General features: G+C 39.7%; 1 protein-coding gene across 1 annotated transcript; it reads right to left on the bottom strand.

The window, feature by feature from the left end:
- Positions 1 to 304: 304 nt before the first annotated feature.
- EPHX4 (epoxide hydrolase 4) lies at positions 305 to 26,146 on the bottom strand. The gene is made up of 7 exons (XM_073357085.1): positions 25,193 to 26,146; positions 19,915 to 20,000; positions 16,512 to 16,669; positions 14,263 to 14,391; positions 10,379 to 10,482; positions 6,241 to 6,389; positions 305 to 1,267 (listed from the first exon to the last, which is right to left on the bottom strand). The coding sequence occupies exons 1-7, from the start codon at positions 25,433 to 25,435 to the stop codon at positions 1,033 to 1,035; spliced, it is 1,104 nt and encodes a 367-aa protein (XP_073213186.1). The 5' UTR covers positions 25,436 to 26,146; the 3' UTR covers positions 305 to 1,032.
- Between the last annotated feature and the right edge of the window lie 407 nt (positions 26,147 to 26,553).

A 26,553-nucleotide genomic window follows, 5' to 3' on the forward strand; every position in this document is an offset into this window, starting at 1 on the left:
CTACATCCTGTTGTTCTCTTTGACCTCCCCATGCCTAGTGAAATCCATCCTCAAACAACTACTCTCCTCTGGGTTATCACTTATTGAGTCTCTCTCCTCCCCTATGCACAGGGACCTGGCAACATTTCTTGGATCCAAGAATGATAATTGCCAGCATGGAAGGATGAATGCTGAATGGCTTTATTTGCTAGAAATTTCAACAATGATAGGATGAGCAAGGCTGCACAATAATAATGGACATTACTTTTCAAAACTGCTATTCAGCTTTAGTAACAAATCTCTCTGTAAAGAGTCAGGTAGAGGGTACAATTTAAATTACATTTTATTAGATAGAAGTGGATTTGATACATAAATCATGAATATATAGCTCTTCATTTCCCATTCTTCTTGTCCAGATACGTTACATGTGGACCGATCCCTATTTTTCAATTAAGAAGAAAATATACCACATAAAACAACTGTAATTTCACAATACAACAAGGTATGTGTGATATATCACTTGAAGACCACAGATTTGCCCAGAAATTTGTTTTCTTTAGACTGATACAGTAAAATGTAAACAATAAAATACTTGGTAACTTTTGTAATGGTACAATACAGTAAAAAAAAAAATTCAACTGGTTGAATGAAAACTGATAGTCCAGCTGATACCTGACTTCCTTTTCATATGGCAGCCTGCCATTGTTTCATTATAAGTTTGTGAAAGGCACCATATATTACAAGTGTAAAGCAAGTGAGAAACCAGAACCAAGTAACTTTCCATGATTTCCTTACTGTACAAATACATACATTTTAAGGCAGGTGTTTTTATGTGCAAAATACAAGAATACAGGTAAAACCAATGTTAACATTATATGTTCTCACACTATCTTCTTTTAGTAATAACATCGGTGTCAATACGTACAGTACATTGAAAACACTTTTCCCTAACAGAGCCCAAATTAGAAGGTAGGCTGGAAATATGGTCCTGCTAATAATTAGTTTTTTAAATGTAAGAGCTTTTATGTAGACCTTTAAAACATGTAGAAAAAGTCACTCTCTTTTTCTTATTGTCTCTTCTTTTAGAAAGGTCCATATCAACTTGTTAACTATGTCAGGTTGATCCTGCTGGAGCCAGTGACTGGCTTCAGACAAAATAGTTAATCTGAAATGATTTTTAACATAAATTCGAGTAGTTTCTGCCATCTCAACTTCCATAAATGCATCTCTTTCTCCCCATAACAACAAGGTAGGCATGGTGACCTCATGGTGCTGCAGAGGTAGGCAACTTTAAAAACAAAATACAAGTTTAATTGTTTTTTTAAAATCTTCATGACAAAATATCAGTCAATTTAACTTTCCAGTTCAAAATACATCACAGATTAGTTGCATGGTTTCCAGGATCCAACCTATTCACTATATTACCAAGACATTACTAATTATCACCAAAGCTCTCTAACTGATCTCATGTCAGCAACATCTTCCAAGGGTATCTTTATTCTAACACAGAATTTACCATAGTCCAAATCCTGCAGTTGCTTTTTCAGACAAAACCTCATTGAAGCAAAACTGAGGGTCGATACATTTGGGCCTCATTTGTTATAAAAAGAGAAATTAACATTGTCATTTTTTCAACTTGTACGTTGGTATGAAAAATAACTTTGTGCAGATTTATATAATAGGTTATTGACTCTGCAGCAGATATTTGCAAATAATTTCTAAGTGGCCTTTGCTTTATGTGATCTATCTTGAACTGTAACTCTATTGTAAAAATGTCTTTGAGTGCATAAGAAATTAGCAGAAGGAAATAACATAGGGAGAGGTCAGATCCTCGGTCCAATTAAGTTATCTTTGCACTAGTTCTCTGGAGCAATGCAGATTTAAACGCTGCAGATCTGTCTGGTAGAGGACTCCCCAGCATGGAAGTGTATACAGGTGGCGTAGAGATGAACAACTCTTTTCCTGGCACCCAGCATGGGAGTGCTGCCAGGAAAAAAGAAGTGTGACTGGTAGGCCCTTGCATTCCAGCAATCCATGGATGCTTGAACTGCTGCTTGGAACTGCTGAGAATCTGGCTCTAGAGCTGTGTCTGTGAATGTTTTGTGTCACATTTCCCCTTTGAGTCTTCAATGCCCTGTCACAAACTGCTCCATTTTAATGTCTGTTTGTTCCAGTGATTCTGGAGAAGATTAAAAAGGATATTTTCTTTCTTGCATTTGAATAGTGTCCCCCTTTGATCTACTGATCAGGGGCTCAGTAACATCAATAAAAGAGAATCTAAGCCTAACATAGTCAGAATCTTACATGCTGATGAATTTTCCTATATTGGTGAATGCTGTGTCAAGTTTAAAATGATGCCAGTAGACTATCATTTAATTCCTTTTAACTGTTTTTCATAAACACCGTGTAAGATGACCAATCTATTCAGTCTCCTAGACTTACTGAAAACTGAATGTACAGTACAACTATAAGTAAAATATTTATGGAGAAAAACTTTCAATTGAATATTAGTCTCTGAAATGCTGAATGTAGCCAGTCACATTCAAACAGACCTGCAGAATGCATAAAGACATTCAAAAGACAACAGAATTCACAGTACAAAGGGGTACAGTCTCTTTTTGAAGCAGTGGGAGTTAAATACATAAATCTCTATGCACCGAGAGAAGAATATTACCCAAAATTTGCATAGCATTGAGTAAAAGCTGCTTAGATCCTCAACATCAGAACTCAGGGCTTTGGAAGAATTTCTGAGGGGCTTGCAGGGGGAAAGATTTTGAGACACTTTGTTAACACATTGAAAAAGAGACTTCAAAAAGAAACATGGCTAAGGGTTTCATAACATTTAAATGACTCACTTAAACTTGCATAAAATTATAATTAAAATATTTCTTTATATAACTGACTTTATATTAAAGTAAATATTTTAGAAATAAAATCTTTCTGAACATTTGAAGTAGTTAATATGATTTTTACTGATATTTATTAATAGATCTATAAGTTACAGGACTAAGTTGTGACAGATAGTAGACAGATGTGAGATAATTGCTTGAATGTAAGCCTTATTAACCCATCAGAAGTTATTTCAAATAATCCATTTTCAAATAGATGCTAAACAGCCCATCCATGTTTAAGTTTAAACTGTTTTATAAATCTTAGTGGCATATTGCAATACAGATTAACTGCAGTTGCTCAAAACAGCCACCAAGGTACACTGACATTTAATCAGTTAATAACAATGATGTAATGTGATTATTTAAAAGCAGCAGAATATTTGAAATAATTTTATTTAGACAAGCTTGTATGAGCAATTAGCATGGGGTGGAAGGTTAGGAGTTTCTTCATTTATTTCATTCTCTTTAATCAATATATTACTCTTGCACCCAGTTAGGACAATGGATATTTTGGAGATTTGATTAGTCATAGACAATTCTGAACTCAAGAAACCAGAATATTGCTCAATAAGATAATGATGTCTATGAACCATGTTGTGTTATTTCTTTTGTATGTGAAATTCAGTATGTAGCATTGTGCCTCAAGGTACCAAATAGAAAATAGCTTCTTTTAACAAGGATTAACGTGCAGATTTGCAATCTAGAACATCTAGGTCACAAGGTACAATCCACTGTGATTAGTGAAGATGAAAGTCTTTAGAATCTGAATGCTGTTCAGTGCCTTATGTGCAATAAAGTGATGGTTTCAATCCAGTTCCTGGTGAACAGGTATTCATATCCAACAATATCCTACCATCACAATTGGTATTCTTACAGACAGCTTCACACAGGCAAGAACTGAATGGGTCCCAAGACTGATCTAATCCTTTAGTTCTAATGGTGCTGATGCACTGGGGGACTTAATCCCCTATTATATATTATTAAAGGAAGACCAGGGACAGAGTAGGCCCATTACTCAATCAGGAGGAAAAGGCAGAAACAGAAAATGCAGCAATGGCTTCAGTGTTAAATGCCTTTTTTGTTTCAGTTTTCACCAAAAAGGTTAGCAGTAATCAGACAACTAACATAGTGAACATCAGTGTAAGTGGGGTAGGATCTGAGGCTAAAATAGGGAAAGAACAAGTTAGACAAATTAGGTGTCTTCAAGTCAGCATAGCCTGATTAACTACATCCTAGAATACTTAAAGAACTGGCTGAAGAGATCTCTGAGCCATTAGCAATTATCTTTAAGAACTCATGGAGGACAGGAGAGATCCCAGAGGGCTGAAAAAGGGCAAATATAATACTTATCTATAAAAAAGGAATAAAGACAGCCCCAGGAATTATAAATCAGTCATTATCCAAAAATAATGGAGCAAATAATCAGTCAGTTTGCAAGTGTCTGAAAGATAATAAGATGACAAATCATGTCAAACCAACCTTATATCCTTTGACAGGGTAACAAGACTTGTGAATGGGGGAAAGCAGTAGATGTGATATACTGCAACTTTAGTAAGGCTTTTGTTACAGTCTGACATGACCTTCTCATAAGCAAACTACGGAAATACAGCCTAGATGAACCTACTATAAGGTGGGTGCACAACTAGTTGGAAAGCCATACTCAGAAAGTTGTTGTCAATGATTCACAGTCAAGATGGAAGGGCATATCAGGTGGAGTCCCAAAAAGATCTGTCCTGGGTCTAGTTTTGTTCAATATGCTCATAAATGATGATGACATAGAGAGTACACTTATAAAGTATGTGGATGATATCAAGATGGGTGGGATTTCAAGTGCTTTGGAGAACAGGATTAGAATACAAAAGAATCTTGACAAACTGGATAAATTGTTTGAAATAAACAGGATGAAATTCAATAAGGACAAATGCAAAGTACACTTGGGAAGGAATAACCAACTGCACAAATACAAAATGGGAAATGACTTCCTAGGAAGGAGTACTGCAGAAAGAAGACCTGGGGTTATAGTGAATCACAAACTAAATACGAGTCAACAGAGTAATAATGTTGCAAAAAAAGCAAACATCATTCTAGGATACTGTGATAAATGAAGGTGTGGGGAGGGTAGCTCCTTTTAATGGACACCCAGAGATCAGTTAAGTAGTTCTAGGTATGATCTGATGATTTATGATCATATCTGGCTTAAAGCTGCTTACAGGATTGCTGCTCTGTCCCTCCAGTCCAGAGAGAACAACGGAGAGACAAAGGGAAAGTTTCTTTCCCAATTTTAAAAAGTTCTACCTTCCCATTGGCTTTTTTGGTCAGGTGCTCACTTCCTTTTCTTTACCTGGGGGACTTTTAACCCTTTACAGGTAAAACACGCAGAGAACAGCTACCAAGAGGGATTTTGCAGCTAACTGGCTGGCTGGGTGTCCATTACAGGGAGCTACCCTCCCCTGACTTCATTTATCACAGATGCATTAGCAGGAGTGTTGTAAGCAAGACATGAGAAGTAATTCTTCCACTCTGCTCAGCACTGATAAGGTTTCAACTGGAGTACTGTGTCCAGTTCTGGGCACCACATTTGGACAATGTCCAGAGGAGAGGAACAAAAATGATTAAAGGTCTAGAAAACATGACCTACAAGGAAAGATTAGATTTGTTTAATCTGGAGAAGAGAAGACTGAGCAGGGACACGATAAGAGTCTTCAAGTATGTAAAAGGTTATTATAAAGAGCAGGAGAATAAATTGTTCTCTTCATCCACTGAAGACAGGACAAGAAGTAATGGAAGATTTAGCAAAGGTAAAGCAAAGAAGATTTAGGTTACACATTAGGAAAAACTTGCTAACTATAAGGATAGTTAAGCACTGGAACAAATTACCTAGAGAGGTTGTGGAATCTCCATCAATGGAGGTTTTTAAGAACAGGTTAGACAAACACCTGTCAGAGATGGTCTAGATAGTACTTAGTCCTGCCTCAGTGCAGGGGACTGGACTAGATGACCTATCAAAGTTCCTTCCAGTCCCACATTTGTATGATACTCTGTTTCTATGATATCATTAATATCCTATTTAAAGACTGAATCTTTGATTTGCCATGCCTGTTATTAATGGGAGAGAATGTTTATCAGCTCTAGACATAAAGGTTATCCTCCATAATACGTTGGCAGTTTGATTACATTCTGTGGCCATGCCATGGAATTTAAATTGCATCATACTCTCTGACACTGAATCAGTGTAGTACCTGGTAAAGGACCTTGGTTTGGGAACAGATTTACCTTTTCTCCTGCCCTTGGGGTAATAGATAAAATAATATATTTGGATTCCAAGGATTTGGCTGAGATGTTTTACTTGGTTTATGAACATTAGACTGACCTGAAAATATTTCTGTAGTGGTTAATGGGTCCAGTAAGTGCTCCAGGTTGAGAAAAGATGTAAAGGTAAGCTTCAATGTCCTCTGCTGTTAATCGACAGCCTTTCCTTCCAATTCCAGTAGTCCGACTGGTAAACAAGTTTTTCAGAACCTAGTAAAAAAAAAAAAAGCACCTAAGATGTCTAGACATTGTGGATAGCAAAACAGTGATGATGATATTTTTCCCTTTGAGTAGGAGATATTTGTTTAAAATCCATCTACCTCCTTGTCTGAAGTGTAAGCTACTTTTTTTAGGCAACTATAAATAATGAAGTATAGAACGTTCTTATTCCTGGTGAGGTCTATTTCAGAGTGCTAAAATATATATAAATAAGACAGGTTTCAGAGTAACAGCCGTGTTAGTCTGTATTCGCAAAAAGAAAAGGAGTACTTGTGGCACCTTAGAGACTAACCAATTTATTAGAGCAGCTGTAGCTCACGAAAGCTTATGCTCTAATAAATTGGTTAGTCTCTAAGGTGCCACAAGTACTCCTTTTCTTTTTATAAATAAGACAAAACTCCTTCGCAGTGGGCCCTTATACTGTCATAAGCAAACACAAGCTCTCGACACAGATTTCTACTGTCATAGAAGGAAAACATTTTTAAATGCAACAACTTGATTTAATGTCAAACTCATTGACATTTCTTTTGTTTTTCTTTTGTCTTGTTTTTGGGGTCTGTCTCAACAAGTTATTTAGGCAGCACATTTCACAGGAAAGCATTCCATATTCCAGCCTGTCAGAAGTTCTTGTTTTCAAACAATCAGACTCTTCTTTAGAAACTACTGTTCTGTAAGGGAAGGAAATTAAAATGTCAACATTTTGTATTTGATCTGAGGGAGAAAAGGGCTAACATTTCTAAGAGGATGTTCCATTGACTTTGGTGGATGTTCTACGTGCAGAGAATCTGGCTATTGGCTTAGGGTGTCTATGCAATCGTAGTGTGGGCCTGCAGCACATGTAAGCATACCCACGCTAGCCTTCACTTAGCAATCTCATGCTTTTTTGAGTCTGACTCATGATTTTTGATCTCTTGAGGCTGGCAGTACTGTTATATGCTTCTTTCTATCCACATGTGCATTAGTCTGTTAAATATTAGCCCTAAAATTAGCACTGTCAAGTAATTACAAATTAATTGTGATTAATTGTGCAATTAAAATAATCCCGATTAATCACGTGATTTAAAAAATGTATCACGTGATTAATCTCATTGTTAAACAATAATAGAATACTATTTATATAAATATTTTTGGATGCTTTCCACATTTTCAAATATATTGATGTCAATTGCAACACAGAATATGAAGTGTACAGGGCTCACTTTATTTTTGTTATAAATATTTGCACTGTAAAAATAAAAGAAATAGTATTTTTCAATTAATTTTAAATTTAAATTAATTTTAAAAGTATTAATTAATACAAGTACTGTAGTTTAATCTCTATCATAAAAGTTGAACTTACAAATGTAGAATTACGTACAAAAAATAACTGCATTCAAAAATAAAACAATGTAAAACTTTAGAGCCTACATACAAGTCAACTCAGTCCTACTTCTTGTTCAGCCAATTGCTCAGACAAACAAGTTTGTTTACATTTACAGGAGATAATGCTGCCAGCTTCTTGTTTACAATGTCACCTGAAAGTGAGAACAGGTGTTCGACGACACTGGTGTAGCCAGCATTGCAAGATATTTACGTGCCAGATGCGCTAAAGATTCATATTCCCTTCATGCTTCAACCACCATTCCAGAGGACATACGTCCATGCTGACGGGTTCTGCTCGATAACAATCCAAAGCAGTGCAGACCAACGCATGTTCATTTTAATCATCTGATTCAGATGCCACCAGCAGAAGGTTGATTTTCTTTATTCATGTTTCATGTTCTGTATAGCATACGACTATTTAGCATATCTGGCACGTAAATACCGTGCAATGATGGCTACAAAAGTGCCATGTGAACGTCTGTTCTCACTTTCAGGTGACGCTGTAAATAAGAAGGCGGCAGCATTATCTCCTGTTAATGTAAACAAACTTGTTTCTCTTAGCAATTGGCTGAACAAGAAGTAGGACTGAACGGATTTGTAGGCTCTAAAGTTTTACATTGCGAGTGCAGTTATGTAACGAACAAAAAATCTACATTTGTAAGTTACTCTTTCACGATAAAGAGATTGCACTATGATACTGAATTGCACTATGGAAGTGAATTGAAAAATACTATTTCTTTTGTTTATCCTTTGTACAGTGCAAATATTCGTAATAAAAATAACAAAGTGAGTACTAAAAAAGAAAAGGAGTACTTGTGGCACCTTAGAGACTAACCAATTTATTAGAGCATAAGCTTTCGTGAGCTACAGCTCACTTCATCAGATGCATATCGTGGAAACTGCAGCAGACTTTATATATACACAGAGAATATGAACCAATACCTCCTCCCACCCCACTGTCCTGCTGGTAATAGCTTATCTAAAGTGATCATCAGGTGGGCCATTTCCAGCACAAATCCAGGTTTTCTCACCCTCCACCCCCCCACACAAATTCACTCTCCTGCTGGTGATAGCCCATCCAAAGTGACAACTCTTTACACAATGTGCATGACAATCAAGTTGGGCTATTTCCTGCACAAATCCAGGTTCTCTCACATCCCCCCCACCCCCATACACACACAAACTCACTCTCCTGCTGGTAATAGCTCATCCAAACTGACCACTCTTCAAGTTTAAATCCAAGTTAAACCAGAACATCTGGGGAGGGGGGGGTAGGAAAAAACAAGAGGAAACAGACTACCTTGCATAATGACTTAGCCACTCCCAGTCTCTATTTAAGCCTAAATTAATAGTATCCAATTTGCAAATGAATTCCAATTCAGCAGTTTCTCGCTGGAGTCTGGATTTGAAGTTTTTTTGTTTTAAGATAGCGACCTTCATGTCTGTGATCGCGTGACCAGAGAGATTGAAGTGTTCTCCGACTGGTTTATGAAGGTTATAATTCTTGACATCTGATTTGTGTCCATTTATTCTTTTACGTAGAGACTGTCCAGTTTGCCCAATGTACATGGCAGAGGGGCATTGCTGGCACATGATGGCATATATCACATTGGTGGATGTGCAGGTGAACGAGCCTCTGATAGCGTGGCTGATGTTATTAGGCCCTGTGATGGGGTCCCCTGAATAGATATGTGGGCACAATTGGCAACGGGCTTTGTTGCAAGGATAAGTTCCTGGGTTAGTGGTTCTGTTGTGTGGTATGTGGTTGTTGGTGAGTATTTGCTTCAGGTTGCGGGGCTGTCTATAGGCAAGGACTGGCCTGTCTCCCAAGATTTGTGAGAGTGTTGGGTCATCCTTTAGGATAGGTTGTAGATCCTTAATAATGCGTTGGAGGGGTTTTAGTTGGGGGCTGAAGGTGACGGCTAGTGGCGTTCTGTTATTTTCTTTGTTAGGCCTGTCCTGTAGTAGGTAACTTCTGGGAACTCTTCTGGCTCTATCAATCTGTTTCTTTACTTCTGCAGGTGGGTATTGTAGTTGTAAGAAAGCTTGACAGAGATCTTGTAGGTGTTTTACTCTGTCTGAGGGGTTGGAGCAAATGCGGTTGTATCGCAGAGCTTGGCTGTAGACGATGGATCGTGTGGTGTGGTCAGGGTGAAAGCTGGAGGCATGCAGGTAGGAATAGCGGTCAGTAGGTTTCCGGTATAGGGTGGTGTTTATGTGACCATTGTTTATTAGCACTGTAGTGTCCAGTGAGTACAGTGAGTACTGTACACTTTGTATTTTGTGTTGTAATTGAAATCAATATATTTCAAAATGTGGAAAAACATCCAAAGTATTTAATACATTTCAATTGGTATTCTATTGTTTAACAGTGTGATTAAAACTGTGATTAATTGCAATTAATTTTTTAAACACGATTAATTTTTTGAGTTAATCGTGTGAGTTAACTTCGATTAATAGACAGCCCTACCTAAAATAAAATTCAGAATTACAGTCATGTTTTGCTAGCTATCCTTAATTCTTCCATAACTGTCATACTATCAGAAAGGATCAACATAGGTGGCAGTTTTTCCATCAGTCACACATTAAACATAAAAAAGAGCACTCATTTTGCTTACCTTGAAATCATTTACTGAAAATATGAATTCAGGAAACCAAGGCATTTGGAAAAAGAAGTAGTAACCAGATTTAATCAATTGTGAAGGATGTCGTAGAATGTATTCTGAAACAAAAATGCCCATGAATGAAACCTGATAAAATTACTGTTGATATCACTATTTTTAAAATCAAAGGAATATTTTAAAAGTATTATTTTAGAGAATGCTATGTGACAAGGAATGATTATAGTTTTTAAAGTAAGTATATGAGTATATGTACTGGCCATTAAAATGTAATGAATTCAGTCTTACATTTACAGTATCTTAAGTAGACAGCAAAAGGAAGGCCTGACAAAAATTCAGCAAAAGGGGCTGGACTTGAGGGTTTTGGTATTTTGATCAGTTTAATTAAAATGACCTGTTTTTATTAGTCAAAACTATTTTTAATTGTGCAAAAACAATTCAATAAAGAACATTTTAAATATTTCTCCTTTCACAAATGTGATGCGTAGAGATGCTATAGAATATAGATGATAATCCATTTATGCTTTTAAATATGGCATCAATCCTATTAATGGAAGGATTAAACTTTTGAATAGTCTTCTTTCTTAGCAGGTACAAAAACTGGAACCAAGATACTGTATAGTCACTTCAGTAGCACCCTGAAAGCACACGTAGCAAAGAAAACAATATAACTGAATTTACATTAAGCAGGTGCAGCTCTATGCCTGCAATGAGTTACACGTACAAAGTATAACATTTAAGTAGCAAGTATAGTAGTTAGGTAGAAGTCTAAAGGCTATCATTTATAGATGTAAAATTACACATGCAATTATTTGGAGATGCAAAATTGATCCTACAAAATGGAAGCCGATCTCTGAAAAATCAGTCACAAAAGATGAATAGGGATTGTTCTTTAAAACAAAACTAATTTAACTGCATTTAATAGTTCAAGTCCCAAATAACCTTTTCAAACATTCCTATTTTGTAAATTCTTAAACTGAATCACCTGTTGTGTTTTTCCTTTGACAGGTCATCAACATTGCTGGTCAAGGTCACTTGACTTTTCTGCCCTATAAGACAATGGTAAACTAACATATTTTCAGTATTGCCTGATCTCTCTAAAGTTTTCGTTCAAATATTATAAGTTTACAAGGAGGACAATAGAGATCTGCTCAATATTGGAAAAAGTTAACTCACCATTTTCTAATAGGCAGACTTCAGCACTGATCATAAGTAGTACATCTAGTCCTCTGATGCTGGGACATGTGAATGCGATGGGAAGTCAACCAATCGTGACGTGCAAATTTTGGGGAACTGTCAAAGATCTGTTATTGCTATTACTTAATAAGAAATGATATGCAGTACATGAGTAAGTGATTATAGCAAGCCCAGAGTGGTGTTATAGGGCACAAGCCTGAAAGTCAGGTGACTTCAGCCATGTGAGAAGTGCAATAATTCCTTAGAAATGCATCATTCAGGGTATCTTATTGTTATTCTAAAATGCAATTTATGAATAAAAATGTGAGGAAAAAGTCATACTTTTAATGTACTGGGCATTACAACGATGCTTATGGCTATCAGAATACTTGATTTATAACTTGAATCTTTTTATTCAGTGCACAGTAGAATCTAATTGATTTGTGCCATTGACTGACAAGACCACTGAAAATTAGAGTGGATTATGTGAACTACTAAGCAAGTAGATAAATACACACATCAAAAAGTCTATGGCATCACAAAGTGCATTTTGTTCATACAGAGCCTGGCTCCTGCTCCAACTGGAGTTACTGATGAAACTTCAACTGGCTCCAATGGTACAAGATAAGCCCTTATTTTGGTAAGTGTAGCTTAATTATTCAGTAAAATAATCTTTAGTAAGTTAGGAAGGCTACTCGAGTATATTTTGTAGGAGTAATTGAGTTTTAGGGCTTGGTTCTGATTTCACTTATACTGGTTTTACACCAGTGTTACTTCATTGGCTTAAATTTATTCACACCAAGTGGGATAACAATCAAGCCCTTATTAAGTACTCTTCTGTTAAATATATCTGGAGAAGTGGGGTGAGACCATAAGATATTTAATGAGAAAAAAACAGGTCTGCAATTAAAGAAAAGAAATGTAGTAAGATGCTAGTGGGCATTTTAAAATTGTATGTGCATTTAATGCATGGGAACGTATAAATCAAGTAGCACTGGCTAGAGCCAGACAGATAGCAGATATTCTCTGTGCGTACCTCACCACACAACTCTAAAAATCCACCAAAATCCTTACCTTCAACTCCATGCTATTACAGTCATGGTCCTCTATTAAGCAGACTTGGATGACTGTTTTGTTACAATGTTATGCTGTAGTATAACATCACAAAACTCAATTTCACTTGTTGTCTAAATGAGGATTAGATTGTAGGCGCCTGGTTCTCATGTACATTAAGGCTGCTTTACACAGTGGTGGATTAGCCAAAGGGCCAACAAAGCCCGTGCCCAGGGGCCCCGGCCAATTGGGGGGCCTAGAAAAATGGGCACCCCTGCGCCTTGACCTGGTCTGCCCAGCACTCCTGCCGGGGAGCAGGGTCCAGGTGTGGGGGCTTGCCCTGCTCCCCAGAAGGAGTGCAGGGAGGCATGTGGAGAAAGTTTGCCCCATCCACAAAGGGCTCTGATGGCTCCCAGCCCCTCCACATCAACATGCCCCGGTTCCAAAGAGAAGCTGCAGGTCTCCAATGAGTTTTGCCATCCCACAGAGGGGTCTGAAGAGCCCCAGGGCATCCCTGAATCAGTGTGAACCTGTGCCTTAGGGGCTGGAAGGGTCCAGACATTCCCAGGACCCTCAGGGCTGAAGTGAGTCAATCATGATCATATCTGGGACCCTGAGCGCAGACGTGACTCCTCCCTTTATGCTGCTAGCAGGGCTCTCACAATCCTCTGAGAGGAGGGGCACTATCGAGGCAGCTCCAAAGCACAGGCTAGCATCCGGTGGGGGTTGGGTGGGATGGGACCAAAGGTACGTGTCTTAGAAGAGGAGGGGAAAACTGAGCTGCCACGCACCTGCCCTTGGCCAGCAAAGGGACACCGAGAGCAATGGCCTTTGTCCTCTGTGCAGTTGCGTTATGCCAGGCCATGCCCTGTGTCCTCTGCTCTCTGAGACTGGAGCATGGGCAAATGTCCTTAGGCGGAGGGCGGGGGAAGGGAAATGGAGGGGCTCAGGCAACATGCAATAACCAGGGAAGGGACAAAGCAGCACATCCAAGGGGTAGTGCTGGGTGAGGGGGCCCTCTTCAGAGTGGGCAAGGTCGGGGCGAGGGGCCTTCCCCCCTCCACCTGCTCGGCACTCCTGCCAGGGAGCGGGGGAAGCCCCCACGCCCTGACCCCGCTCTCTGGCAGGAGTGCCGGGTGGGCAGGTGGAGTGGCACAAGGAGCGGTGGGAGGAGTGGCGGAGGGGAGACTGCAGGCGGAAGGTGCGGGGAGGGTCCCCCACTTGCTCTGGCCCAGGGCCCTACAAAATCGTAATCTGCCTCTGGCTTTACGCTTCCGTGGCAATATAATGGGTCATTTTCATCCACCTTAAGGCACCTTTGCACTGCCAGAGCCAAGTAAAGCAGCCTGAGTGTAAATGAGAATCTGGCCATGGTTTTCCAAAGACAAGAAGCCAGTATATCTGCATGCTAGTACCCTCACACATTACTGTAAAATTATGCTTTAATGCAAAATATTTAACAGCTTTGGGTTTCATTTAAATAAGGGACAGATTCTAAGAGGTGCTGAGCACTTGTAATGTTCTTTCACAGCACCCCTAGGTATCCTGGTGTGCAGTGCCTCTCCAGATCTACCCTTAAATAAGCACCAAATCTGCCTGCTCAGTGAAAATGTGAATATTTTGGGTTAATATACAAATATTGTAAAACTCACCTGTAAATACAGAGGGATGAGGGAAATTAACCACAATAAGCTTGGTCACCATTTCCGGATAACAAATAGCAACTAACCAAGCGATCATTCCACCCCAGTCATGGCCAATCAGCATACACTTATTGTACCCTGCCACATAAAGACAGATTTCGACATTTGTTTACTGACAATTATATGAAAATGAGTTATCACATAAAATAATGACAGTTAAACAAAAACAAATGTTCCAACATATTTGCTAACAACACTTCAACTTTTTCATTTTTTCTTAACAAATTATTTACACTGCCATAGTTAAAAATGTGTCAATACTTCCTTTATTAAACATAAAAAAGAGATTAGTGAGTGTTACGCTTGAAATTTTAACAGGTAATTAAAAGTAATGGTTTCCACTGCAAATATAATTTGTCCCCCCTTGTATATGTGACCTAAGTGATCTTACTATATGAGATCATTTCCGTGCCCTAATACCTATGTGCAATGTGGCCAAGCTGGTCACATTGTGTTCAAAATCTCAATTCTGCATCATTGTAACGGTGGGAATTATACTCAGATAGCCACACTTACTGCACACTTAAACAGATAGGGAGGATGGTGTACAGGCTCGGAACACTTCTTTACTTATCCATATTCTCTTTAGGTCGGAATTTCAAAAGTGCTAAGCATTGGCCTAACTATGCTTCCACTAATATCAGTGGGAATTTGACCACTGACTCACCAGGAGCAGAGTTAATTCAAGACTTCTGTGCTTTAGGAAATTCCACCTTTTTAACCCAGACAGACCTACATTGCAAAGCCCCAGTTCCTTACTGGAAATTAAAGCGCTCTATATACATGCCAAGTCAGATGTGTAAAATCCAAATTATTTTGGGTTCTCTGACAGAAAGCAAGCGAGAAATGTCAAGAGTTAAGACAAACACCTTTTATCTACTCTCTGATAAAAATCTCTCCATCCACTTTTGATTTTATCTGACTTTCCAAAATAATTCCTCTCTGGAGCAAGAACAAGCAGGGGAAATTTGAGTCCAAGAGGTTATTTTTTTCTAGGAACTTTTAAGCCCCTGTGAAGCAGGGCTTATAATGAGAGAGCACAATACATCGCAAAGCACAACCATGGCATTACTGAGGAGTTTAATAAAACTAGAGCTGCTTAGAAAACGCAAACAAAGTTTGTGATGTCATGCCCCATTTTTTGAGGGGATTCAAAATTTTCAGACCAGTTCTAAATTCAAACCTGAGGGCTAGATCATCACTTTACAATTTGCCCAGTGTTTCTTACGCTGCCCTGTGTGCAGCTTGTGAGGGATAACGACTCAGAGAGTAGCAATGTGCCTCTGGATCTCCCCACTACTCTGGAGGGGAAGTATCCTATGGTGTCCTTATATCCAGCACAGCTACATTTCCCCCTGAATAGGGGAGACCCAGCAGCTTTAGAGCTTGCTTCCCCTCCCATGCTGCTACCTGTGGTACACATAGCCTATACAAGGACATAAGGAGTACAGTACCTTATGTCCCCTCTTAGTCCCCTTTTCGCAGCTGTGCAAGCTTGGCCATGATTTGGCCTGTACAAGGGAGTACATAAATGAACTGTAAAGCTCAGCTGAATATTGACAACTGAGAATTGGCTATTGTGTTTATGCAGTAACATTTTAGTAAGTTGTTTTCTTTTTATTAACGCTATACAGTCCCTACACTACTGTCACTCAGAGGGTAGAGCATATGCACTTTGCATTGTAGGTACCAGAAAGTCTCACCACGCTGTTTTGGTTTCCATCTTCTAGTAGTGAGGCCCTGTAAGTGCTACTGACGCTTAAAACCCTAATCCTATAATTAGATTCACTAAGTGCAAGGGTAAGTATTAGGTGGAGACTCACTGACTTCAGTGGTTCTCAGCATAAGGCTATAGTACTGGATCCAGCTGTGCTAGCTGATCCCATTGCAGGATGGGGGCATATAAGAGCATCTTTAGGGCTTTTCATTTTTGCATATTCCTTATGCTGACCTAGGCATATTGACTTGAAAACAAAACTTTTCATACTGTTCAAGAATTAGTATGGACTAAAATCCATAAAATAAGTCAGATCTATTTGAATCAAATTTTCTTAGACAATATCGTCAACTAAATGCATATATTAAAATAAAACCAATCACCCTGGAATTTTTTTTAAAATCACAGGATACCTATTTATATTTCTGGAACAAATGAAATAAAATTAACAACTTGGGCAGTTTGGTTTCTGCTAACGCACCTAGAGATTCCAAAATATCCTTTATATCTGTAATTAGGCAATCTAACTTGTAATTGTCCTGGTGAGAAGGAGCATCTGTTTCTCCATAACCTCTCAAATCCAGTGCCACAACTCGATATTCACTTTTAAATTCTCGCAATTGATGGCGCCAAGAATACCTAATAAAGGAGAAAAAAATGTAGTTAAAGGTTACATGGAAGAATACTAGAATTCAGTCAGTAGTACAGCCTCTATAATAGGGTAAAGTTAAATTCTATTGGCTTGATTCTCTGTTATGTATGGCCCCTTTTTGCCATAGCACAGTGGTTCCTTCTGTCTGGTTGGGAATTCCCACTAGAAAGGGAATCTGTAGCGAAGATGAGCTAGCATGAGTAGTTCTACACCACCATCTTCTCGAAGCCCCTAAGATAGGGAGCATAGCTGAGGGAAAGAGGGTATAACCAGACTGTCTCTATGGTCCAGTTATTCATGGCTTCTAGAATGGCTCCTTAGTGCCATAGGTAGCTGGCAAAAATTAGAGCATCCCTGAGACTGCTGTAATTCTGAGGACTCAACAGGCCTCAGAATATGGGATGTGGAGAGCTACTTCTCCTATCATCTTCCTCCTGCACCAGATAGGGCTTGAATGGAGGGCCTCAAATGACAAGATGAACACATCTGGGTTTCTTTGGGGGAGGGGGGAAGGAAGGAACGATAACTCATTCACAATGTAAAGCAAAGGATTAATAAAATATGTTACAAGTTAATTTGATCAACTGATATTCTATGGTTTATCATCTGTGCTATATTAATCTGTGTGTCCTTATTCAGTCACTCTAAACTCTCCCAGAACAATGAAGATTAACAGCTGTCAGGGCGTCAGTACCGTACATGGTATTTTACTGCTTGTGTTTCTATGGAGAATAAAGACAGAAATTACTTACTTTAAATTACTTAGAGTGAGGAAGAGTTTAATAAGCATCCAGAGAAAGATTTGGATTATTCTTGGGTTTAGAAATAATAGATTATAACTGGATAAAAATGGTATAAAGATAATAAAAGACTGTGGGCCTTGTCCTGCAAGGTGCTACCTACCCTTCAACTCTTAATGAAATCAATTTAAATTGAGCATACCCAACACCTTCTAGGAGGTGCTCAGAACCTGGAAGGATTTGGCACTATATTATAGTATCATTCAAGGAAATATGAAAAATGTTATGATCATTTTAACCACAGATAATATAACATGGACCCCTGCTTGCTAACTTTTACTATTAGCCCTACTGCAAAGATCTCAAATAAACAACATAAATGAAGCATTTGGGAGGTCAAATAGCATGAGAGAGAGGTGTAGAATTCTGCCAGACTCCAAGTAGCATTTTATTTCAGATCCTTATGCCTTCTGCTTTGGGGGTAATGCTAACCAATCAGGGATTTTGAACACATCATGGTCAACATTACATTGTTCCTGGATTAATCAAAGAAAATGTTATTACTGTAAACACAACACCCATCACAGTTCCATCTGGGTGCCCTATGTTAATGCAAATAAATATAAGATTTAATAAATACAGGTTTCTATAAATGACTTTTATTTTTAAAAAATCAATATGCACTGCCCAGTAAGTCGAGTTTACCATGGTAACTATAGGGGCTATCACAAATACCTCATTAAAGTGAAACAACATGACACAGTAAATATTTTCTTTTTTAATGACATACCACCTTTATATCTCCATACCCTTCTGTCATGATGGTCCATCAATCAGTTAAAGGCTTAATGAACAGATAGGTCTTGCACAGCACCCTGATGGTTGCCAAACTGTAGCCTTAGCAGACCACCAAGAGAAGCAGATCCCAGAGGCATGGGCTATCCAGTAAAAGTATCCTGTCATCAGCCTCTGTGTTCAATATGTATCACTGATCTTTTCATACAACACTTTTTTATCATGCCTAAAGTATTTATCTAGTGAAACCACTGCTTTGCAGGAAGGATTTTGAAACGTTGGTAAATACCTTTGTTTTTGCAAGGCTGAATAATTGGAGCTATTTGGGGTTTTTCTGGTCATGTTATTTCTGGAAGGCAGTTTATACAAAATTCAGCAGCTCACACACATCCTTACAGGCATTCAGCTGTCTGAATTTTTTACACTAATTTTAAAATTTTTATATTAGTTTCCCATAAGATTTTGTACTGATGTAAAAAAATGTGCATATAAGGGATTTAATGGCAGTGGTGCATTATATATTTGACTGACCTTTTGTCAATATACACCCTCAGTTGCTCACTGAGGTCAGCACTGACTGGTTATTTCGTGTGTCCTAGTAATAACCTTGAGACATTGGAAGCTAGAGGATTTTGCAATTAAGCTTCATAATAGTGGAAGTTACTTCCATTCCTGTTACTATCCAAAAAGTACAGGTTTACTGCTGCTTTATACTACTCATATTGTTATTCTTTTATCTCATGCTTTCAAAACAAAATCTCAGTTCATACATAAAATTCTGCATAGATTCAGTAACAAGCCAACCATAATATTTTAGCATGCATATTTTATCTCATCCATTACTTTATTGTTGTCTTCTCTAAAAACAGCAGATATAAGCTATGTTACTGGTGTTAACAATGACCTATATAGCAGTTTTCTTATTCAATATCCCATTCCATTTGAGTAGTCAGACAATACACAGAATGTTGCGAAAGGCATGACCTGCAATGATTTTAGCTTGTTAAATCTGGCAATCACAGCCTAAATGATACGGCCAAAATGTTAGAAACTTGGTCCTTTCATCATTACAAATAAACACTTTAGGTTTTGTTTACTTTTGATCCGCCAGGCTTCTTCATGGGCCTGCAGATGTAATAACTTTAATGGAGCCTTTTTCCGTTAGTGACACCTAAAAGTAGTTAAGCTACACAAAAGACTCTAGGCCTTTAAAAACTGTACATTTCCCTCCCTGTATTTCTTACAATATATAGTATGCTACGCCATTATTTATTAATAAATATACTGAATATTTTTTTCACTTAAAAGTCTGCCTGGGTTTTTGTGCTAGTGCCCATCACCAGGACGTCCGAACACCGGAATACTCATTCTAAATGTTTATGCTTTGTCAACCCTGAAATGTACTAGAACAGAGTAAATGGCTCTCCTGATAGTTTGATGAAAAGTGTATACACATGAAGAAATATTTCCTGAACTAGAATGGAAAGAGGTATTTTGGGTTAGATGAACACCTCGAGATTATTTTGTGGATGGTACAATTGGAAAAAATGAATGCATGCTCAGTTGTAGTGGTTTGTTCAGTCTTAAAACTTACCATTACTGGGATATTTGAACATAGTTATGGAGAATAGCAGAGTGGATTTAAAGGATATATAAACTATGTCTGTAGTGAAATGAGAACAAGTGGGGAGTTTTACCAGAACTCTGGAAAGCCATGAAGCAGCAGCATGAGTGGTTTACCCCGCTCTCCAGCAGCTACATAGTGGAATCTTAATCCTGAATCCTGGAAGGGAAAGAAAAAAAAGTATTGTGATCTGATTGCTGCCCAGTACTGCTGCAATGAGGATCTGAGTATTAATAGGATTTTCAAAGGTATTCAAAAAGATGAATTTAGTGGTTAACATAAGTGCCAAATTGACAGTCCTGGAAATTGAAGTCTTCTCTATCTTCACAGATCAGTGATGTATGGGCAGTGGTAGTACAAGCTTACCAACTATTCTGGAAGGATCTCCTCTAGCAGGTGACAAGGTCGTTCAGTTTCTATGCCTGTACAGTTATGTGACTCTGCTAAGATTTCCAACAAGAGCACCAACTGGTGTGATGCCCAGGTAACTACATACTAGGTAACTAGGAACTATCACCCATTCAGTTCACACAGAACACCAAACAACCACTAGATACAATGTATTTTAGTCCATGCCAAGAATACTTTATATCTGCTGTACAGCTTGTGAGTTAGATGATGCTATTCTCAGATATTTAAAATTATATCACATTGAAAACAGGTATAGAGTTGACGGACCTCTGGGTTTTTTTAAAATAAAAGTTCATCAAAATTAATTAAGGTAGTTAAAAATTGTATATTTTTGATGTGCCACAAGGTTTAAAACACGCTTATTTTTATTTTAAAAAGTTGAAGTCCATTAAGGCTTTTCTCAGAGAGATTGGAAAAGAAGGTCTATTAATGTGACTGTTTCACCTACCTCGTCTTTATTTACTGAAATTGGCTGGAGCCATAAGCCCCCTGAGAATTTTTATGATTGTGAAAATTACCAATAGGCAAGGTGTTTATTGTCAGTAGGCTAGAAGCTGAGTCAGTGTAAACTGACATAGCTCTATTTAAATTAATGGAGCTCTGCTGAGATACATCAACTGAAGGTTAGACTGAGTAGACTTTAAATGGGCTGAAATGATGGCCAAATAGATTTGATGGTTCCTGCCTCCCTAACGAAGAAAACTTAATGCTCAGCCATGGACTTGAGAGCGATCCAAAAGGTTACAGGTATAAAGCTGACTAGTATACTCTGAATATTGCCTGTGAGGCTGTACGTTGTCTTCACACAGAAAACAGTGTTATGGTAGATCTGAGGAGATACTGCTGGTGAAGACCTTCCTGAGACAAGGGGATATGGGACTTGGGAAAGAGTTGGCTTGTGAAGCATTAGTCCGTTGGTTTGGGTTTCACATAAGGAGAGATTGTACTTCTTTATAGATGTAACAGAATGTACTGCCTCCTCTCTACAACCTGATCAATTAATGCTTTTGCCTGTGGATCAAGGGCTGATGTACTCTCCATGATGGTGAAAGTACAGTAGCCAGAATTTCCTGGCTGTATCTGCTTGAACTTCCTTGAGCTGCCCCCGATACTGCAAATGCATCAACTTATATCTTGGGACCAGGGTTCTAGAAGGGAAATATTTTTTTCCTCTTTTTCATACTCATTTTGGATTTTATGAAGAATTTGGGCCTGATTCTTCCCAAGCGCACCCCCCCCCGCATTACAACAGTTTTACACACTGTAACTCCAGTGAAGACAGAAAATTAATTCACAAAAGTTTAGAAGCATCAAATTCAATGAGCAGTATTCAGGAATTATTTGTGACATTATCTATACATTATAGGGCTGTCAAGAGATTAAAAAAAATTAATCATGATTAAAAAATTTAATTACGATTAATCACACTGTTAAACAGTAATAGAATACCATTTATTTAAATATTATTGGATGTTTTCTACATTTTCAAATATATTGATTTCAATTACAATACAGAATACAAAGTGTACAGTGCTCATTTTATTTTTGATTATAAGTAATTGCACTGTAAAAAACAAAAGAAATAGTATTTTTCAATTCGCCTCATACAAGTACTGTAGTGCAATCTCTTTGTTGTGAAAGTGCAACTTACAGATGTAGATTTTTTTGTTACATAACTGAACTCAGAAACAAAACAATGTAAAACTTCAGAGCCTACAAGTCCACTCAGTCCTACTTCTTGACCAGCCAATTGCTCAGACAAACAAGTTAGTTTACATTTGCAGGATATAATGCTGACCGCTTCTTGTTTACAATGTCACCTGAAAGTAAAAAAAGGTGTTTGCATGGCACCATTGTAGTCGGCATTGCAAGATATTTACGTACTAAGGATTCATATGTCCCTTTATGTTTCAACCACCATTCCAGAGGACGTGTCCATGCTGGTGACGGGTTCTGCTTGATAACGATCCAAAGCAGTGTGCAGCGACACATGTTCATTTTCATCATCTGAGCCAGATTCCACGGGCAGAAGGTTGATTTTCTTTTTTGGTGGTTCAGGTTCTGTAGTTTCCCCATCGGGGTGTTGCTCTTTTAAGATTTTTGAAAGCATGCTCCACACTTGGTCCCTCTCAGATTTTAGAAGGCACTTCAGATTCTTAAATCTTGGGTCAAGTGCTGTAGCTATCTTTAGAAATTTCACATTGGTGTCTTCTTTGCATTTTGTCAAATCTGCAGTGAAAGTGTTCTTAAAGCAAACAACATGTGCTGGGTCATCATCCAAGACTGCTATAATGTGAAATATATGGCAGAATGCGGGTAAAACAGAGCAAAGGACATACAATTGTCCCCCAAAGACTTCAGTCACAAATTTGATTAACGCATTATGTTTTTTTTTAAACAAGCGTCATCAGCATGGAAGCATGTCCTCTGGAATGGTGGCCGAAGCATGAAGGGGCATATGAATCCTTAGTGCATCTAGCACGTAAATATCTTGCGACGCCAGCTACAAAAGTGCTATGCAAATACCTGTTCTCACTTTCTGGTGACATTGTAAATAAGAAGAGGGCAGCTTTATCTCATGTAAATGTAAACAAACTTGTTTGTCTTAGCCCTTGGCTGAACAAGAAGTAGGACTGAATGGACTTGTAGGCTCTGAAGTTTTACATTGTTTTGTTCTTGAGTGCAGTTATGTAACAAAAAAAAAATCTACATTTGTAAGTTGCACTTTCACGACAAAGAGATTGCACTACAGTATTTGTATGAGGCGAATTGAAAAATGCTATTTCTTTTGTCATTGTTGCAGTTTAAATATTTGTAATTAAAAATAATATATACTTTGTATTCTGTTTTGTATTTGAAATCAATAGATACAAAAATATTTAATAAATTTAAATTGGTATTCTGTTGTTTAACAGTGCAATTAAAATGGCAATTAATTGCGATTAATTTTTTTAATCATGATTAATTTTTTTGAGTTAATCACATGAGTTAACTGTGATTAATCGACAGCCCTAATTTTAAAGTCTCTAATGACCTCTTCCTGGTCATATCTCAGGGCATCTATTCCCTCATCATCACCTGTGATATCGTCTGAGCCACATTTGACCCCATACCCATTTGTACTTCTCAAAAATCATGTCCTCTTTTGGTTTTTATGATTCCTTTCTCTCCTTGTTATCCTCCTGCCGCTCTTCAATGTCTTGTTTAGTGGGTCCTCCTCCTTTCCTCTCTTTCAGTGGGTGACCCATAGGACTTTGTCCTCAAACTCCTCATCCCTTTCTATCTCTCTCTGTGTATATATCTATCACCTCAAACAATATCTCATCCACTCACACACCTTCAATCGTCATCTGTATGCTGACGACTCATAAATTTACCTTTCTTCTCCTGACCTCTGTTCCTCCATCCAAAACTACCTTGTCTCCCTGAAATTATCTCATGGATGTCCAGGCAGCTGTTTAAACTCAATATGCCCCAAACTGAGCTTCTCATCTAACTTCTCGAGCCCTCTCTTCTCCCCACTTTTTCTGTGACTGTTGACATCATCATCTGCACAGTCATCCAAGCTGTAACTGGAGCATCATCTTCAAACTTCACATCCAGGCTGTGTTGAAATGTCATTCCTTTTTTAAAAACATTTCAAGATCCAGACTTTCATCTTTGCTGTTTTACTTGGGACACGTAAGCACTACTCTAGTACTGATCACAACAAAAATACACTTTGCCTTCTATTACTGATGGAAAAGATGTTTCATATTTCTTGAGAGAAATGGGTGTTCTGGATATAGTCAATGATTTCATTTATGCCCAAAATGTTTGGGGGGGGGATGTTGTATATGGGTATAAAGCCTGAGATCCTCTCTCCCACTAGGCTAGTGGCAAAGGACAATGATAGCCCAGCAACTGAACAGGCCTTGCCATCCTGGTGGGGCATAATCAGTCGATTTCACTCAGTTCTATTCTCACCTGGCACCAGTTTGAGTGCTCAAGCTCCTGGTAAAGTGGAGAAACAACTTGATCATCTGACAGTGGTCTTGTCTCTGGAATCCTCACCAGTGCACATACAGAGTGCATGCTTTATACTGTGTTAAGCATCTATACAGTATGCATGATTCATCACACCAGGCAACCCTGGGAGGGCTGACAGAACATGCACGTAGGAGCAGCTTGGAAAGAAGAGTGATTAGTGCCACCTTGAATTTTCCCTGATTGTCTAATTCTAGTGTTCCATGACTTTCTGAAAGTAATGACCAGAGGTTGAGTAAGTTCATTTGTTAATTCCCTCAAAAACTCTGAGACACATCACCTGGCTCAGCTGATTTGCATACACACTGGTTATTTTCATCAAGTTTCCTGTCCCCCCCCCACCCCCATCAGTAGCTGTAGCTAGGTTACACTTTATTGAACAGAGCTCGTTCCACTCAGGTCAAACGGATCAGCCCGCGAACGAAGGTGACCTGCAAGGATTCTGTGTGCTTTGCACAGGAAAATTCAGCTCTGTCTTTAAGACAACAAATAAACGGAAGCAGAGTGAAACAATTCCGACCAAAGACCTGACATGCACACAGTGTGACTGTTTCACAATGGATGACGGTTTGCAAACCCCATCTTCGTGATGCGCGTAGAACGGGTTCTCAAAGCCACTACACGGTAAGCTCTAAAACGAAGAGATAACCAAGACCCTTCCCTTTCGTTTGAATGAACCAAACACACTCAGTGCGGCTTCCCCTTCAGCACCAACCCAAGAAACAAACGGCGCTACAGCAGATCTTCAGAGAGAACAGAAGGGGAAATGCAAGAGGCCAGCCAGTCCCCACCCCGCACCCTCGGGTTTTGCAAGCAAAGAGAGCGAGTCGCCTGTTATTTATGTTGAGCGGCAGCCAGGTTACCCCCTCGCACCCCCATATTGAGTGATTAGCGCAGAAACCAACAGCCTTTACCTTAATTCTCACGTAGCAGTGGGTGCCCAAGGAGGGATCACTGAGGCAGGCTGGAGGATTCTCCCGGATGACCCGCTGGAAGGTCTTGCCTGGGCTCCTTCCGATGCGCCACAAAAGTTTCAGCAGCTCTATGCAGGCGCAGGCTGCGCAGTAGCTATACACCAGCGCCCAGAAGAGCAGAGCCCTGACCGCCACCATGAACCCGCCCGGGAGCCACGGTAAACAACCAGCGGGGCTCGCCATTAGGCGGCGGCTGCTCCTCTCGATCCTCCCTCCCCGGCAGCGTCAGGGGATGGGCTCCGCGGCAGGGAGCGCAGCGCGGCACCAGGCAGGAGCCGCCGCCGGCAGCCGCGTGAGCGGGGCCGGAGCCCAGCCCAGGAGAGGCCGGCACGTCTGCCTCACGCCAGCGGCAGGGAGCCGGCCAGCAGCAGCCGGCGTGACCGACAGCAGCCGGGCGGGGCAGCCCCCCTGCTCCCAGCACCACGCGGGGGGGCAGGCACAGGGTCCTCGGCTCCCTCCGCTTCCCTCCCGGCCCCTTCGCCCCCGCCCAACGGCGGGAATGGCGCAGAGGGCCTCCCCGCAGCCCCCGGCTCCAAGGCAGGTCAGCCGCAAGCAGCCCCGTGCGCTGCGCACCTACCTTGGCAGAGGTAGCCCGACCCCCCGCTCCTGTGCCCCAGCCGGGCGCCGTCAGCCCAGCGTGCAGCCCCAGGCTCGCCCGGGTCAGCCTAGGGTGTTATAGCCCCCGAACCAGGGGGCAGCTCCGCCCCGAGTCCCCAGGCTGGGCTTGGGGGGACTCAGCCAGCCCAGGGCGGCCTCGAAGAGCAACCTCGCTCGTCACCTACTGTGAGCGTCTCCCCCCCCACGCTCCTTTGGAGGTAGGAAAAATATCCTCGCTGCTCAGCTGGGGAGCTGCGACATTACCTGACCTTAGCTAGGTCCCTCAGAAAGTCAGTGGCAGAGTTGGGAATTAAATCTACTCGTACTCTCCCTCCCGGTGCCGTGTTTTAACTGCAGCCCTACCCTTCATCGCCCTTGGTTTACCACTCCATGCGCAAGGCCCCGTGTGTAACAGGAGTACACAGAAGCACAGGTTACTGCATCAGGGTGCACTGGTTTTTAAATTGTTTAGGAGGGTTAAGAATTTACGTTTTCATTAAAATGTTAAATGCCCAAATCATATGTATGATCCATAAACTGATGTGGTGATGTAAGCTTAAGGGTGCAGCCAAATAATGGATCTTAATTCATCTGAATGGGGTATTAAACCGGGCTGCTCTTAATTCATCTGAATGGGGTATTAAACCTGAAGTCAAACAGTAGCTACTCTGTTCGATAGAGGCAGTTAGACAGTAGATCTATCA

This window comes from Lepidochelys kempii, chromosome 8 (assembly GCF_965140285.1).
Source record: "Lepidochelys kempii isolate rLepKem1 chromosome 8, rLepKem1.hap1, whole genome shotgun sequence".
Taxonomy (NCBI): domain Eukaryota; kingdom Metazoa; phylum Chordata; order Testudines; family Cheloniidae; genus Lepidochelys; species Lepidochelys kempii.